Source organism: Xenopus laevis, chromosome 1L (genome assembly GCF_017654675.1).
Source record: "Xenopus laevis strain J_2021 chromosome 1L, Xenopus_laevis_v10.1, whole genome shotgun sequence".
NCBI classification, from domain to species: Eukaryota; Metazoa; Chordata; class Amphibia; order Anura; family Pipidae; genus Xenopus; species Xenopus laevis.
This window is the reverse complement of record NC_054371.1, coordinates 125863931-125881434: the sequence shown is the minus strand read 5'-3', so window position 1 is coordinate 125881434 and position 17504 is coordinate 125863931. Positions and strand designations below refer to the sequence as shown.

At 37.5% G+C, this 17504-nt stretch overlaps 1 protein-coding gene across 2 annotated transcripts in view; it reads right to left on the bottom strand.

Annotated features, from left to right (window-relative positions):
• svep1.L (sushi, von Willebrand factor type A, EGF and pentraxin domain containing 1 L homeolog) overlaps positions 1–17504 on the bottom strand; it is a 174237-nt gene that overhangs the window by 81101 nt on the left and 75632 nt on the right. For both annotated transcript variants that reach the window (XM_018257180.2, XM_018257188.1), the window contains 6 exons: positions 16289–16410; positions 15611–15719; positions 13879–14073; positions 11277–11510; positions 8455–8616; positions 1253–1414 (listed from right to left, as the gene is read on the bottom strand). In XM_018257180.2, the coding sequence (XP_018112669.1) occupies positions 1253–1414; positions 8455–8616; positions 11277–11510; positions 13879–14073; positions 15611–15719; positions 16289–16410 (984 nt within the window). The remainder of the gene's footprint in view (positions 1–1252; positions 1415–8454; positions 8617–11276; positions 11511–13878; positions 14074–15610; positions 15720–16288; positions 16411–17504) is intronic.

Genomic DNA, 17504 nt, shown 5'->3' with positions numbered 1-17504 from the left:
AACTGAGCGAGCATCTTAAAAAACCGCTCCTCCACTCCCCAAGTGCTGCACATTGAAGAATCTACAATCTGTGGCATTTCAATCCTTTAGTCCACATATCATAGATTCTACGATCTGTGGCTCTTAATCTTACCAAAGATTCATACATATTTACATATCAGTAAATATTGTACTTTTTATCTTTTCCCTTGAGCCACCATATTGTGATGGTCTGTGTTTTTCCTCAGCGACCACCTGGCCAGAAATAATGCAGCTTTAACTGGAACAGGAAGGAAGTGCATGAGTAAAAGATAGAACTCTGTCTGTTAATTGGCTGATGTAGTCTATGTAACCTAGCATGTATGTACTCCTTGGTTTGTTTGTGTGCACTGTGAATAGTATGATTCCAGGGGGCGGCCTTAGTACTTAAAATGGAAAGGTTCTATTTAAATTTAATCAATGGCACATACTACTAAAAATTATAGATGAAGCAGGGTTTTACATATGAGCTGTTTTATGCAATATATTTTTTATGGAGACCTACATTGTTCAGCGGTATAGTTTTCCTTTAATCATAAACATACAGTAGTTACAACCAACTTGCTTGGCAAAGATTTTTATAAAATTGGCCCATTATAGCCATAATAATAATAACAATAACAGTTGTCATTGTTAAGGTTTCTGTGAAGGGTATTGCTGTTGTAAAGACTTCCATAGCAACAACCTCCGTGGCAATGGTTTCCACAGTAACATTACTAAGCTGTTCCGGGCCCGGGTGCACCCAGGTCCCCCACCCCTCTAGACACGCTAGACGAATGTTTTCCTTCCCGGCACGAACTCTGAGTGGGCCCGGAGGGGGATTTGGCCCTTGTGCAATTGCACCCCCCCGCTCCCCTGGTAGTTATGCCACTTTGTTTCCATGATCTACATGGCTATGGAGGCTTGCAACATGAAGATATGTTTGCCATGTTAATGATCTTCATTGCAAAAGCATTGGTTGGTTTTTTTTTTCAGTGGTTCTACAAAGGTTGCCAGGTATCCAAGAAAACTATTATAAGTCAGTCACCCTATTGACTGATAATCAGTCTGTAGGGTGACTATAATAATCCTGCTTGTAATCCTACTATACTCCTGCGTGTAAAAACTAGCACTTGAAAATCTTAATGGCAACAGTCTTCATAACCTTCATAGATTTAGCCTTCATAATCTCAATTAAAAGAGTTTCCTTGTTTTACATGACCAACATACAAACACACAAAAATATTTTACAGACCTCCACATTCGATTTTATCCACAGATCCTCTTTTAACTGTTGACATCCCATTTAGACACACTACACAAGCCTTTGATCCAAATAATGGTTGGTAAGTACCATGCGGGCATGACTCACAGGTTTCCAGACCATTTGATGAATAGGTGCCAGGCTTGCATTGAGCTGAAATGTAATGCAATGGAAACAGTGTATTTTTAATCTTTTTTTTTTTACTTACAGTTTATTAATAGATTTTTCCTTTTTTTTCCAGATAAAAAGAATAAGAATACAAACAAGGAAAAAAGAAAATACATCAAAATACAATTACAGATACAAGACATCACAAAAACAACAACAAAACTCATTTGATGTCCAATGGAGGGCTACATATATATATTCATATCCGGCCTTATTCTCTTTTTTCATTATCCTTAACCACTCCTTTCTCTCATCTATATATTCTGAAAATTGGTCGTATTTTATCTCCATTTTTAGCAATATTTCTTTATAAGAAGCTTCTCTCTTTTAAAGCTTCTAAGTATATATAGGCTTTTCACCCCTCATTTAAAGCCCACATATTCTTCAAGTCATATTGGCATATTAGCATCCGTCCTATCCTCAATGTCCCTTATGTGGAAGATGGAAAAGAAAAAAAAAAAAAGTGTGTGTCTCTGTTTAAATCAATTGTTTTTGCATATGTGTCTAGGTGTATAATTGATAAAAAGTGAGTGAATTACAAAAAGAGTGAAAGGAATACGTGATAATAAGTGCATAGTGTGCAGTGTATCTGGCTCCTTGCCTAGTGGAACTCTCCTATTTATTGGGGATCCTTTATATTATGTTCTTCTTAAGTGTATGTGTCATCATAATAATGTGAAATTCTATGTGATAATTCATTTATGTGCCCTGTGTCGTCTATAGTAAAAATATAGAATAAAAAAAAAAAAGGACATTCTTAGCAGCTACCATCTTTTTTGCCACTAATTACATCTCTTTTATAGGGACGGAATACCCAGAAATTATATCCTTTAAGGTAGTGATTTTATCGTCCAATTTTCCTATTTATTTTTATGACTGTCACATTTTCTAAAGAGAGAGGCTATTCAGTCTATGGTGACTTAGCAAACCCTTCGAGTTCCCATACAGACCATATTTTAAGATATTGAGGAGTCGTATTTTGTAAGTGGGCTATATTTGCTTCAAACTGCTTATTGGCGTTCACTCTGTAGATAATTTCCCTGATACTTGGGCATTCAGGGGATTTCCACTTAGATGCTATCGCTATCCGGGCAGCCGTCAAAATTTGGTTTGCTAACTTTTGGCTAGATTTTGTTAAGCCTACGAAAGGTCTGCCCAATACGAAGGTACTTATATCTAGTGGGACTGGTCTTGTCAGTACTCGGTCTAATATCTTCTTAATTTCCATCCATACTAGTTTTACAGTTGGGCATTCCCAAAAGATATGAGGCAAAGTACCTATTTCTCCACAGTTTCCCCAACATTGAGACGTATGCTCCGGAGATAGCTTATGTAGTCTATCGGGGGTGTAATACCAGAACATAAGTATCTTATAAATATGTTCTTTTTGTCTTATACATGTACACATTTGATTTGCATTACGCCAGATACTCTCCCAATCCTTTTGCGATAGTCGATTCGATGTTTTTAAATTCCATTTAACCATATATTTATGGTGCCCCGTACCTGTTATGGATGGACTATTAAGAAGCCTGCATATCCTAGAAATAAGGCCCTTTTGTGGTAGGCCCTTCTTAGCTAATATTTCGAATGCAGTACTCCCAGCATCTTTTGCATTAATACAGTACGGATTTAAAAAGTGCCGTAATTGAAGGTATTCAAATTGGTATTAAGTGGAATTTGGCATTAAATTTTTTAAATCCTGAAAAGTTAGGGGTGCCCAGGTACGTCCATCCAGCAAGTCTCTTATCGTGAATATACCTGTGCGTCCCCAGCGCCAGCAAAAAGATGTATTCAGCCCCGGAAGGAAATTAGGGTTTTGTAGATAACTTGTGTTTAAAGAATATTGTGATATCAACCCCCGTTAATATCTTAATTTATACCAAATCTTCATGGTAAGCTGCGTAGTCGGCAGCAAGCCCTTTCCTACCTTATCTTTAATATTAAGTGCCCATATTCGTATATTAATAGGAATTTCCAATGCCATTGAATTTTCGATGTTAGCCCAGGCACTGGAAGAAACCTGAGATGACCAGGCCATCACTTGTCTTATTTGTGCTGCCTCATAATATGTCTGTATACAGGGCACTCCTAGGCCTCCTAAGGCCTTGGGCCCTGTCAGAACTGATTTAGCTATTCTATGACTTTTTTGTCTCCAAATAAATTTATGAAATATGTTTTGAATCTCTTTCAATGTCCTCTTAGGCACCGTCACCGGTAGAGTTTCAAATAAATATAAGAATTTTGGTAGAATATTCATTTTAATTGCCACAATTCTTCCGAACCAAGATATCGAGGAGTGCGCCCACTTCGCGAACAATTGCTTAGTTAGATTTATAAGAGGATCAAAGTTGGTTTGGTAAAGTGATTCATATTTTGTTGTAATTTGAACGCCCAGATAAGTAATTAAGTTCAATTTCAAATCAAAGTTGGCCTTCAGAGTTTGAAGGTCCCCAGCTGGTATATTAAAAGATAAGGCCTCAGATTTTGACAGATTTAATTTATAACCTGAAAATCTACTAAATTCCTTTATCAGGGCGTGTAAATTAGACAACGATACAGTTGGATGGATTAATGACAAAATTACATCGTCAGCGAAAAGTGCAATTTTAAACTGATTAGATCCTACAGGCACCCCTGATATATTGGGGTTCTCTCTTATTGCTGCCGCCAATGGTTCAATGCTCAATGCGTACAGCAAGGGCGAGAGAGGGCAGCCTTGCCTTGTGCCATTTGTTATTAAAATAGGCTTATCTGATTGACCGGCCAACTTTAACTGAGTTGAGGGTTGACTATAGAGGTTTTTAAGGGCTTCAAAAAATGGGCCCTTTAGGTTCAAATTAGTAAGAAGAGTGAATAGATAGGTCCAATTTAGCCTATCGAATGCTTTTTCTGCATCTAAACTTAGAACAACAGCCGGGGTGCCTGTTCTATTAAGTATTTCGATAAGGTTAATCACCCTTCTTGTGTTATCCCCAGCCTGACGTCCCTCTATAAATCCTACCTGGTCTTGATTTATTAGTTTTGGCATTATCGGGGCTAATCTATTGGCCAGAATTTTTGATAAAAGCTTTAGATCTGAGTTTAAAAGGGCTATAGGTCTATAATTTTTACATTGTGTTGGGTCTTTACCTTCCTTGGGTATAAGGGAAAGATATGATGTCTGAGTGGAATTAGGTATTGGGTTTCCTTGCATATACTGATTAAATAATTTTACCATATAAGGAGAAAGAATGTGTGAAAATAGTTTATAGTAACTATAAGGTAGCCCGTCCGGTCCCGGGGTTTTACCATTTGGCATACCTTTTAGTACCTGTGTTAGCTCTTCCAATGCAATTTCTTTATTTAATAACTGCAGATCCTCCAGTTGGAATTTGGGCAGTTTAAGATCTTTTAGAAAATCATTGGTATAGATTGGGGTAGATTTCGTTAAATTATATAGATTATAGTAATATTCATGAAACCGAGCCCCAATTTGGGCTGGGTCGTAAGTAAGCGGCCCTTTTTTAGTTTGAATTGCATTAATACGTGCCGATGCTTGTTGGTCTTTAAGCTTCCTCGCTAGTAGAGTATGCTGCCTATCCCCTTTTTCATAAAAGGTCTGCTTTGTCCAAATTATAGCTTTAGAGACCTCAGTTTTTTTAATATTTGCTAAATCCTTCCTCAGATTTATAATTTGATCCAAAATTAATTCCGCCCCACATAGATTATACTGTGATTCTAAATCTCTAAGTTTCCTATGCATGGAAAGGTAGATCCCTGCTTTCTCTTTCCGTTTACTGGCAGTCAGCGCAATAAAGTGGCCCCTAATTGTAGCCTTATGGGCTTCCCACAAAGTGGTCAGATCATGCACCGATCCCTCATTCAGCTGGAAATATTCTTTTAAACTCAATTCGGTTTGTTTGAGAGCCTCTAGGTTATGTAATATTGTCTCATTCAGCCTCCAATGAGGTTCTCTAGGAGGAATCCTCAGGAGATCTATAGTTAGGGATATTGGTGCATGATCTGACCACGTTATCGGGTATATTTCAGTGGAGTATTTCAAACGCAAGGTTGCTTGTGAGATAAAAAATTATCGATACGCGAATGGACCTTGTGTACTAATGAAAAAGAGGTATACTGCTTTTCCTTCGGATGGTTAATACGCCAGGAGTCAAACCAGTGTGTCTGTCGCATCAGCTTCCTAAAGTTACATGACATCAGATGTGCCTGTTTATCTGGAGAAGGGTGAGAGCGGTCTACTTCTTGTGAATAGACCATATTAAAATCTCCCCCTATTACCCCATATAGGGATTCCGACTGCTCAATTTTAGCAATCATCCTTCTCAAAAAGCGGAGCTGGTGTTTATTAGGTGATTAAATATTTAAGAGGGCTACTGGTCTACTTGCATAATTGCCCACTAACAATAGGTAATGGCCTTTAGGGTCACTAAAAGTTTGCTCAACTTTTAATGGGCAGTCCTTATGAATAAGAGTAGCTACCCCTGCCATAATATACTATTGGATAGATTTTAGAATATAGCCGTGTATTTCCGTTAGTTACCAGATGCGTCTCTTGAAAGAAAGCAATATCTGCTTTTAAAGCTTTAATTTCTTTCATTGCTAGATGGCGTTTAGTTACACTGTTAAGTCCTTTTACATTGAGAGATACTATCTTAGCCATACTTTAGGTTTGTCATATATAGCTTAAATTGCTTACATGTCATGTACAGAAATTGAGACTTAGATATTAGTAACTTTACTGTGCACCCTGTATCCTCCATAGCTTGGCTCAAAAATGGGACACCATTATATAAAGAGATTATTAACAAAGGGTTTTCCCAGCTTACATGGACATCTAGAGTTGTTGTACATTTAACAACAAAAAAAATAAAAATAAAAAAAGACAAAATTTTTACATAAATAATCAGCTACCAAAGCCACAGGCCCTTCAATAGAAGGGCCCCTCTTGATGTTACATATCGTCTACCACTGAGACCCAGTAACCCCGTACCTAAAAAAAGAAAAAAGAAAACAGAAGAAAATAGAAAAAAGACTGTTATGTCTATACTCTGGCTAAGGTTCATAGACCTAAGCCTAAGGGGAGCAAACATAAAAAACTCCCCCCCCCAACGATTGAAAAAAAAGGGGAATGGGGGTAACCAGTTCGGACACCGTGTGGTCATTAAAGATATTGTATAACATTCCAAAGAAAGCATCAATGTTTTAAGTCTTCATATTGTTCCAAATAGTCCCGCCAAGAGAACCATAGATAATATACATTCATAAATCCTTGTTTAGGCATATTGTAATTCGAAAGGGATAAATATAAGCTTAGGATCAGAGTGCCCAAATAAAATCAGAACTAAAGCAAGCCTTCTTCTCTGATTTCATGGATTTTTTATCCTTGCATGAACGTTTTTTCCCAACAACATATTGTTCTTAGGTAGACTGCGTTTCATTGCCTTCAATGCCCAAGGTTATGAGAAATTTAGTACCGTCTGATAAATTTTGCAAAGTATAAAAATGTCCAGAACGATTCACCATCAATTTAAATGGATAACCCCACTTATAAAGAATATTTTGCTCTCTCAACTTCTGAGTAACAGGCTGAAGCTCCCTCCGTTTAGCCAGAGTAATGTTAGACAGATCTGCGAATATCTGAATCCTGCTTTTCCGAAACTCTATCAATTTAAGTGTTCTCGACTTTACTAGGAGAGCCTCCTTGGCCTGATAATGGTGGAAGCAAACCACAATATCTCTTGGGGGTTTAATAGCAGGGGGCTTCGGGCCTAATGAGCGATGAGCCCTATCCAGCCGCCATTTATCTTCTGGAAAATCCGGGCATATGAATTTAAATAAATCTAGGAGGTAGTTAGGGAGTCTCTTCTGGCACTCCCCTTAGGTTAGGTTTTGCCTGCGTGATCTGTTTTCCAAATCTTCACATGTGTTTTTCAATTGTGCCAATTCTTCCCTAAGGGAAGAATTATCCCCCTCCAAGATTGACACTTTCTTAGCTATAATTTCTGTGGTTGTCTCCAATTTATCTGTACGGTCTCCTATTTCTGTTATATCTCTTTGGGTTTCCTTAAGCGCTCCAGCCACTGCCCCAGAAACTGTCTGTGTTATCGTTTCTATCAAAGATGCCTGTAGTAGTTGTAATTGCTCGCTTAAGACTTGAATAGTCACTGGTGTGTCTACAGGTGAACTCATTTGACTCTGGGGCTGCATATCATGTTGTGAATGTAATAGAATTGGTGGGCTTAAGCTACTCACCGAGGCATCGGGGGAGATGTCAGAAATAGCCAGAGTCATTGGAGACGCTGCGCCTTCTGGATCTTTACCTCCATCTTGGTGGAGCGTGTGTTTGTGCTGTCGAGGTGTTTTCTGCAGGTAGGGCGACATAGTAGCTTGCTGCTCCCGTGGTTTCCTCTTCCCCATATCTGCAGGTAACCATCCAGCACTCCCCTGGGTGCACTGCGTCCAGTCGACTCCTCTCCACCACTGATCTCAGGCAAAGCTCTCCCAGGCCGCAGCCTCACCCCACATACGTCAACAATAGAGCCCCAGCTGGCCTTGAGCACAAATCACCCCCCGTCAGGCAGGCAGGTACAGGCCCTCCCCCACCATTGCTTGCCTCCTCCGACTTCCAGGGGAGACCCGCAGTTTATCAGGTCGGGTTATTAACCTGCGGCAGCACGCATCTATCGATCAGACCGGCCTCTCCTGGAGCTCCAAGCTCAACGCCGAGCACTCGCCAGGGACTCCAAAAGAGCCCCCGCAATCCACCGGATCCGACCTTCAATGGCCGTGGCGTGTTGCCGTCAATTAGACAGGCCTCCTCTGGGACTTGGGGCTTAATGCCAGACGCTCATAGGTAGCGTATACTGGCTTTCTCCACGGAGCTGCTAGCTCAAGCAGCCATCTCCACACAGCGCCGAGCCACGCCCCCCGTGTATTTTTAATCTTTAATCTTTGCATTGTTGGGTTACATTAGACCCATACTTTTTTGCATTTTTGGGTTACATTAGACCCATACTTTTTACCTTTACATTCAGAGATCCGCTTGGAGTGGAGATATTCTGTGTATGTGCCTGCAGGGCAACTCTTACAGTCCATCTGGCCCTCCTCATCCTGATATGATCCAGTCCAGCAGCTTTCACATGCACGGTGTTCCAGGGAGTAATAGGTGCCTTTAGGACAATTTACTGGAAATATAGCAAAAACAAACACAAAGTAATGTGAGCGTTAAAATGACAAGCCAAATTTGTAAGAATAAGTTATCCTTTTGAACGTATCTCAGAAAAATGCATCCAGGATTTTAATTGCAGCAGAATTCATAAAGATAATATTCATAAAATCTGATCTGTCATCTTGGTAAAAGGGCAGTCCACCTTAAAATTACAGGACAAGCCAATGTGTTAGGCATCCCCCCGTGAATATATTCACTAACCTTAGACCCTAGACTGGTACTTCCGTCCACTGAAAAGTGCACCTGCCCAGGGTATTATTCCTTGAATGAATTACTTATATGAAAGATTGTAAGTTCTAAAGAGCAGGGCCATCTTAACTTTCTGTATCAGACAGTACTTTGAATGTAATTTGTATGATTGATGTATACACCTTTCTATTGTACAGCCTTCTGGAATATGATGGTGCTAAATACATTTTAATAAAAATACTGAAACCTTTCTGAACTGCATAGGGAGGGGCGTGGCTGTGGGGTGGCAACGGCACTTGATTACAGCAATGGGTGTTGTCCCAAAGGGTTATCCTTGTAGTATTGAATGATAGTAACATTAGTCATACAGTAATAATTGTATATGTTTAAGGTAATACTTTACATTTTGCAAATATGGCATCCCTTATACATAAATCCATTACCCATAAAGCTCTATATTACAGGAGGGCCATCTTCCATGGCAAAACAATCCTATTGGGTTTATTTAATGTTTAAGTGATTTTTAGCAGACCTAAACTGTGGTGATCCAAATTAACAAAAACAATCTCTCATCATGAAAACGCCAAGTTCCCAGCATTCCAGAAAATTCATCCTATACCAGCATTGAATTCCTACACAGATGTTATGTAAAACCCATTTAGCAGTGACTGAACTGAAACGGGCTTATAATTATATTACCCTCACATATCAAAAATTGCAAAGATAAAATGTATGTTAATGTTCCTATTCTAATCCTTCACTTTTTGGGTTAGTTCCCGGTCAATTGTACACAAGAATTCTGCCACAGGAAAAAGTTGTTTTAATAACGTACTGGAGTCCTTTTTTTTTTTAATTCCTGCCTGTCTGTGAGGTTACAGCACTGGACTCTTGTAAAAATGTGTGATTAATGTTTTGGTTCTCAAACCTTTTGCCTGTGCTGTTGTCGTGTGCAAAACCAGAGATGGTTTCACTCAACTGCAAACAAACACTGCCATCTCCAGGAAATATATGGAAAGCCATTTACAGATGAATGGGTTTATCTAGTATAGGTTTACAGAATATATATATATATATATAAAACAAGGGAAAGTTGTGCTCACCACTAATTTTTAAAAACATTAAGCGGGGGTGCAATGAGGTTGTGACCACAAAATTCATTTTTTCTTTGTAAAACTGGTTCATTGAATTGCCTAGGCAAGTGTTTCTGTGCAATAATAAAACAGTACCTTGTACTTGATCCAAACTGTGATCTAATTAATCCTCATTGGAGGCAAAACCAGCCTATTGGACTTGTTCAATGTTTAAATGGTTTTCTAGTAGACTAAAGGTATGGTGATCCAAATCACAGAAAGATCTGTTATCTGGAAAACCCCAAGCCCCAAACACTCTTGATTACATTCTGCAAACAAGTAACCCTAAACATTACAAAGATGCCACATCGTGAATATTAAAGGGGTTGTGCACCTTCGAGTTAACATTTAGGGGCAGATTTATCAAGGGTCTAATTTAGAGTTCATAGGAGTTTGTAAAAACTCCCATAGACTCCCATGAAATTTGAATGAAAAAATGACCAATCGAATTTTTTTTTAAAAAAAATGTAAATTTTTCAAACTTGGATGAATGGGATCGACCAGCAAACTTGAATCGAATTTAATTCGAGTTTTTTCTCCCAAACAAAACCCATAGGCTAAAACAGCAATTCAGCAGGTTTAAGGTGTCGAAAAGTTTCATTTGAATTCTTAAAAGGGACAGTACATGATAAATTTCAGAATTCGAATTCAACTTTTTTTAAAAAAAACTCTGATAGAATTCTAACTATTCCCTAGTCGAATTTCACTAAAATAAACTCAAAAACTCGAATTTCGAAATTCGAATTTTCACTTGGACCCTTGATAAATCTGCCCCTTTTTTATTTGTTGTTTTTTGAGTTATTTAGTTTTTTATTCAGCAGCTCTCCAGTTTGCAATTTCTGTAATCTGGTTGATAGGGTTCACATTAGCGACCAAACATTGATTTGAGTAGGCGACTGAAATATGAATAGGCGAGGGCTTGAATAGAAAGATGATCAATAAAAAGTATCAATAACTATAACTTTGTAGCATTACAGAGCACTGGTTTTTAGATGGGGTCAATGAACCCCATTTGCAGGCTGGAAAGAAGAAGAAGGCACATCATTTAAAAAACTGTAAAAAATAAAAAATGCACACCCAGTGAAAAGTTGCTTAGAATTGGTCATTCAATAAATGCCAAATGTTAACTTGAATCACCCCTTTTAATAATTTTTGAATTGTGCATATTGCGGCTGTTTGCATACTATCATTCCCTCTTCTAGTGTTTTTTCATTGTTTACTCCCTACAAGCATTCAAAATGAAGGCCCAATACTTATACATGGAATCCCTATAAAACACACATATAGGTTTACTCACCGCACATGCGCCCTTTAAGCACAGAACCTGGCCTGCAAAACAGAAAGGCTTTGCCATCTTCCAGCGAGTTACTGTCGGCAATGATCATCTCTGAGGAAAAGTGAAAAGAGTGGAGAGGTTCCTTTCTAAGGATTCTTTTCAGTCTGTTTGTTAAGGTTTCTAATGTCATCAGGAGCCGTTGCTGATTTTCTTGTTCCAGAGAGTCATTCCTTTGTTCTGGCAAAGGTATACTTGCTGAAGAAATAGATAGTGTTAGAGATATCTGAGGGAATAACAGACCTCTTATGATTTACAAGAGCACTGAATACTTTCAAAACAATTGTTCTAGAATTAGGTACCATTATTTTGCTCTATCTTTTCCTATACACAATGTACAGCAAATATTTTGACCCTCAAAATCATTGATTAGATTCCCCATTCCTTTTGGTTCAATGACATGACTGGCACACATACTTTGGTGTACGAACATATTAAAGGGGAACTCCACGCAAACATAACTTGAGCTTTTTGAAAACATAATTTCAAGCGACTTTTCTTAGTTTTTAATGGTTTGGAACAGTTCCCTAAGCCTAGCCCCCTGCTCTCGTGCCGAGCTGTCTGACAACTTTGCTGAGCTGACTGACTACTGTTACTTTGTATCAACCGCCAGCTGTCCTCAGCCTGCCTCCTCCAAACCCCACAATTCCCTGCACACATGATAACAATAAGGAACATCACAGTGCAATGCATTGTGGGTTATGTAGTTCTTGCATGCTGTCTGTGCGCGATTCGCTGCCCGCGAAAATTTGTCCGAAAAAATTTCACGAATTTTTCGCCGTTTCGAGAAATTCGCGAATATACCGGTGAAGCAAAACGGCACAAATTCGCCAATCAATACTTATTGTATTGTGATATTCATATTCTATGTGTACTGTATATTTTGAGTCAGTCCCTAAGCTCAGTAAGTAACAGCAGCATAGAGCATGTGCAGTGAATCAGTAGAAAAGAAGACGGGGAGCTACTAGGGCATCTTTGGAGACACAGATCTTTACTGCTAAAGGGCTGTGGTTGCCTTGGGCTGGAACAGAAGCCCAAAACATAATGTACAACATTTCTAACCTACTTCTTTAGTTAGGCTGTATTCTCCTTTATGTCTAGGTGACCCATTGTATATGAACATGATTGTTGGTTTTGCCCTTTGTATCATCATTCCTTTTTATTTTCATTTCAAGAGAAACTATACTTTTGATGACAAACTTGTGGAACTGTATGGCCATCTTGTTTTTACATTTTTCATAAAATGCTGATATTTAATATAACGTGTCTTAGAAATGTTCCCATGCCATTGATTTTATGAAAATACTCTATGCACTTTATATTTAATTCTAAAAATATAATGGGTTTATCCCACAAGCAGTGATAATTAAAGTAATACCCTACAGGAAAAGGTACCAATATGAAATTCCATTAAACTTAGTGACATATACAAAATGATTAGTGCCATCTACTGGAATTTAGACAATAAGACCAAGAAGGGATCTCTTGTTCCATCCACTTCTGAATAACTAATTAAAAATGTATTACGATTAAATATATTACCAGGAGCAGAGATTGTTATTATAATGTGAAAATTGTCTGTTATAATTCATTATGGAGTTCTATTATTTATTAAGCTCTTATAAGGAATGTTAAGTCTGCAGTGCTCACAGGAGATAACTTCACATATTTATCTTGGTGTTGTAGGCTTGCAGGAGATAATTGTCCATATTTGTTCCTCCTTCTCCCTTGATTAAAGCAATTTATTGATCAAAAATGTTTACTGTTTTTTTTTTCTCTAAATTTGATCTAAAAAAAATGTTATTTAGGCATAATCCTCTACAAAGTTGTATATATATATACTGTATATATGTAAAACTGAAATTATGTCCAGATGCAGTTATCCACAGACAACAAGAGGTTTACTGGTCAATCATAAAAGAAAATTTGAAATTATTTGCCTTTATTTGCCCTTTAAAGGAGAACTAAACCCCCAAACTAATGAAAACCCTTACCCCCTACCTTTCATAGTCCCCCCTCCCTGTTCCTCCCGCACAGATGTTAATACCTGTAAATGCCCCTAAGTCTTTAATTACCCCTCAATGCAGAGTCAGCGCAGTGGAGCTCGCGGGCTCCATTTTCACCACTTTGGGAATCTTCGGGTCCCTTCGGCAATTTATGTGGCTTTGGTGCATGCGCAGTTGTTTGGGACCGGTTTACTTACTGAAGACTCCCGAAGCAGTGAAAATGGCATTCGTGAGCTCCACTGCGCTGATTCTGCATCAAGGTGTAATTAAAGACTATGGGGCCTTTACAGGTATTAACACCTGTACGGGGGGAACAGGGAGGGGGGACTATGGAGGGTAAGGGGTAGGAGTTTTCATTAGTTTGGGGTTTAGTTCTCCTTTAAAGGGCAAATAAAGGCAAAAGTGCTGTGAAATAATTGCTATGTTTTTGAACTGCTATTGCAATAATATTAGAGTAACATGAGTGGGAGTTTAAAATCCGCTATAGGGCCACTGTTATCAATTTGTAAAATCTGTTTATGAAAAAAGAGAATACAGTTTTACTTTGGCAGTGACCTTACCTGTAATATTAAAAATAAATTTGACTTTCTGATCTGATGCCCCAACGTTAAGTCTCCGGTGCCTCTTCACGCGCAGTGGTGCTGTGTGAGGGGAATCAGACAGATGCTTTTCACTATCTTCTTTCTCAGTTGCATCAAAGAAATCTTCATCGTAGGAATAATCAAGCTTGTTGGCAGCTCCCCATCCTGCAGGCCCTGACAAGTAAAAAGGCAAATAAAAAATGCTTTCCAAAAAGCAAATATATTTTTCCAGTCTTTCTTATAAACGGCATTGAAAGATATACAATTCTCCACTATGTTATTTTCCTTATTTTAAATTGCAGCAGTTTTTGTACTTCAATTTTTTAAACATTGCTTGTGTTTTACTTAAATACGCATAGAACTGGTGTGCTTCAATCATTTCATTGGGGAACACAAAATTTAAGAAAAAAAGTGTTGCAAGAGTAAATTGTTAGTGAAATTTATAAAAAATCTATTTCTTTACTAATGGTGCATTAATGAAATTGCTCACCATTAAGCCTAATTTTACCTCAAAGTATATACAAATTCTGTGCAACTAGCTTTTTGTCTGTGTAGACATATTTAAAAAAAAATACAAGATAAAGGAACAATCTGTACTATTCCCAGTAATGCATGTTTGACAAAAGAGAACAACTAATACATCAAATACATTTTCTGAAATAAATGTCTGGAAACTAGCATAACAGGTAGAATTAAAATTTTCTGAATTGCCTACAGTTTAAAAATATCAACAAAATAGCAATAAGAAAATACGAGAAACCAAACTACTGCAGACACCAAGAGACTCTGACAGTATACTCTCCAACCACCCCCATCACATGTACTTTCTGTAAATTGAATAAATCCAGACCCTTCTTCTCAGGTATTGCACAGAGAAGCTAGTATATGGCAAGGCTGGTGGCTGGAGCTGCCATACATTTTTAAATGATGTAATGTTGTCCCATTTTAGTTTGTCATGATTTTTTTTAAAATTGAGGATATTAGCATGCATGAAAAAAACAATAATTGTGAGTCCCTCCAAAAAAATCAATCAAGGGTAATAAAAGTACAAAAACATTTATTAGGACATAATTAATGGAGGCCTAACACGTTTCATGCCTGTTGGGGCACTTACTCACCCAACAAGGCCTCCATTCATTATGTCCTAATAAATGTTTTTGTACTTTTATTACCCTTTATTGATTTTTTTGAAGGGACTCACAATTATTGTTTTTTTCATGGAAATGCACCCATAGACTGGGGTGAACAGTGAGTATATCCTGCTTCCCATGTTATATTTTGTTTGCATATACTATTGATATCTTATTGACTGTGGTAGTGCCCACATTGGCTTTTGCACCTATTTTTTTGTTTTTGAGATTAGCATGCAACCTTCTTCTGAACTGCCAAAGCCTAGATGCAGATTACTTGAGTATGAACATTTCTAATAGGCAGAGTAAAAACTGATCTTGTAACCCCCCCCCATAGTTTTTATACTCTGAAGTCAGTATTTTCAGTCTTTTTTAGATCCTTGAAAGATATTGAAAGACTTCTTCTAAAGTGTAGGGTTTAGCAAGTAACCAATAGAAAAAACTAGAATGTCCTGGAATGAAACAACATTTGTAAATAATAAGGCTTTTACATATATACTGTATATTTCCAGAATGTTACCTAAGAAAGAGTTACCTAAGAATAGCTAATTAAATATCAACTATGTTATTAGGGTAATCACCTATAGCAAAGCCATTTTCATAATCATAGTTATATTCTAGGCATTGTCTTTGGTGCTGGTCCTCAAGACGGCAGTCAATGTCATCAACATCAGTACAAAATGACGGAACCTGTAAGCAACAATGGATATAATGAATTTACTAACAATGTGGAGTTAGAATTTGCAAATGCAATAAAAGGGTAAAGCAGCACCGAAATCCAGGAAACAACTTTAGCCATCAAAAGAACCATCACACACACAAAGAAACCAACTTGGAGATAATTAAGATTAAATGTAGCAAATAGCATCTCTGCAAAAATCAGGACCTCAGTGAAGCCAAACTGTATGCAAAATAATATGGTTCACCTATATGACAAGTAATTATAGCACAATGATTTTACAATTACATGGGCACAGAAGTGAAATAAAATGTAACACTGTAATTCATTTAAATACTAATTTCTATATTTTCTATATTAATATTTAAATAACCTTTCTTATTCCACCCTCCCCCACATGTTATTTTGTATACTTTTGTTCTCCCCTTGGTGTACCCAAATTACTTTTGCATCAATGTTCAGAGTTTTGGGTAAACTACAGACCACAGATATAAAAGATTATGGAACTGTTATAGGAATAAGACATCTTTACTTTAGCTTTAGATTTATATCATGGGTATAAAAAATATTACTAACCTACCATTTTACCAAGTGAACTCTGGAAAGCATCAGCAAAATTCTTTAGAAGACTACTGTCATCACACCTCGTTGCTTTATACAGTGTCTCAAATGATTTAAATCCATGATTAGCAAACCGGTTTACTGTAAATTGCAAGCACATTGACATGAATGTTAATTTATTTTGCCATCGGTTTTAAATTATATGGAGGACAGTCTGCCCAATGTAAAGTAGTGCATAAATACAAAATGTTGTCAATGCATAAAGCAAGGATACATCCTTAAATTCTAGGTAAACATGCCATAAAACACATTACACAGAGGTGGTTTAAACAAGCACAAATTATATTGTATCAAATCATGTGTACAGACAGTATAGCAATTTGAATATTTTTTTTTAAGATACAACTAAAATTCTATTGATTACCTGCAGGAAAGTGTTACAGTTATAGTCCATTTACCCAGCCACAAATGTAGGGTGCTGATGCTGATAAAATTATATATGGCTTATATTGGTAACTGACTGTTCTGCCTGTAGAATTTAAGTTTAATTCCCTACTGATCTAGAAATTTCTCTTATTAATAAGTAGCCCAGAAATGATGTACTCTCAAATTTGTTAGGAGTAAAAAAGTTATAGCAGCACTATAATGACCAGTAGAATACACTTCATGCTTATTCTTCCTGCTCCAGCAATTGTTAGACTAAGCTAACACCTAAATGCTGGTGTTTAGATGAGCCCCAGTAATTGAAGGATACCACTTATGACCGAATTCCATTACTTAGGTAGTTGACACGTTTTACCATGTCAGAGAATCCTCTGAATGCTATAGGGTACTGCAGCTGGTCAAACTTTTTAACAAACTGCCCCATAATAGGGTTAAGAGTGCTATATTCAAGGCTTCCAAGGTGCTGTAGACTAATTCTATCTATTGCCTCTATGATGTGGGGAAGGTACTATAGTTTCCATTTCTTTAAAAAAATCTAGGTTGGAGCTGAGCTAGGTTGGAGCAGAGCTGACCTCTTGGATGCATGTGTGTATTTTCCCATGGTTGTTTTATTAATAAAAACAATGTTAAATGGCTTTATTCTGTGATCTGTGTGTAGAACAAGTCCCCTCTGGCCTAGGAGTATGATGTGGGAAAGGTGTTTTTTTTTTTTAGTTCCTTTGTTTCCTACTATCTAGGCAAGAAATGTTTATTATTTACTATCAAAATGATTCTACTGCTGAAACAGGTTG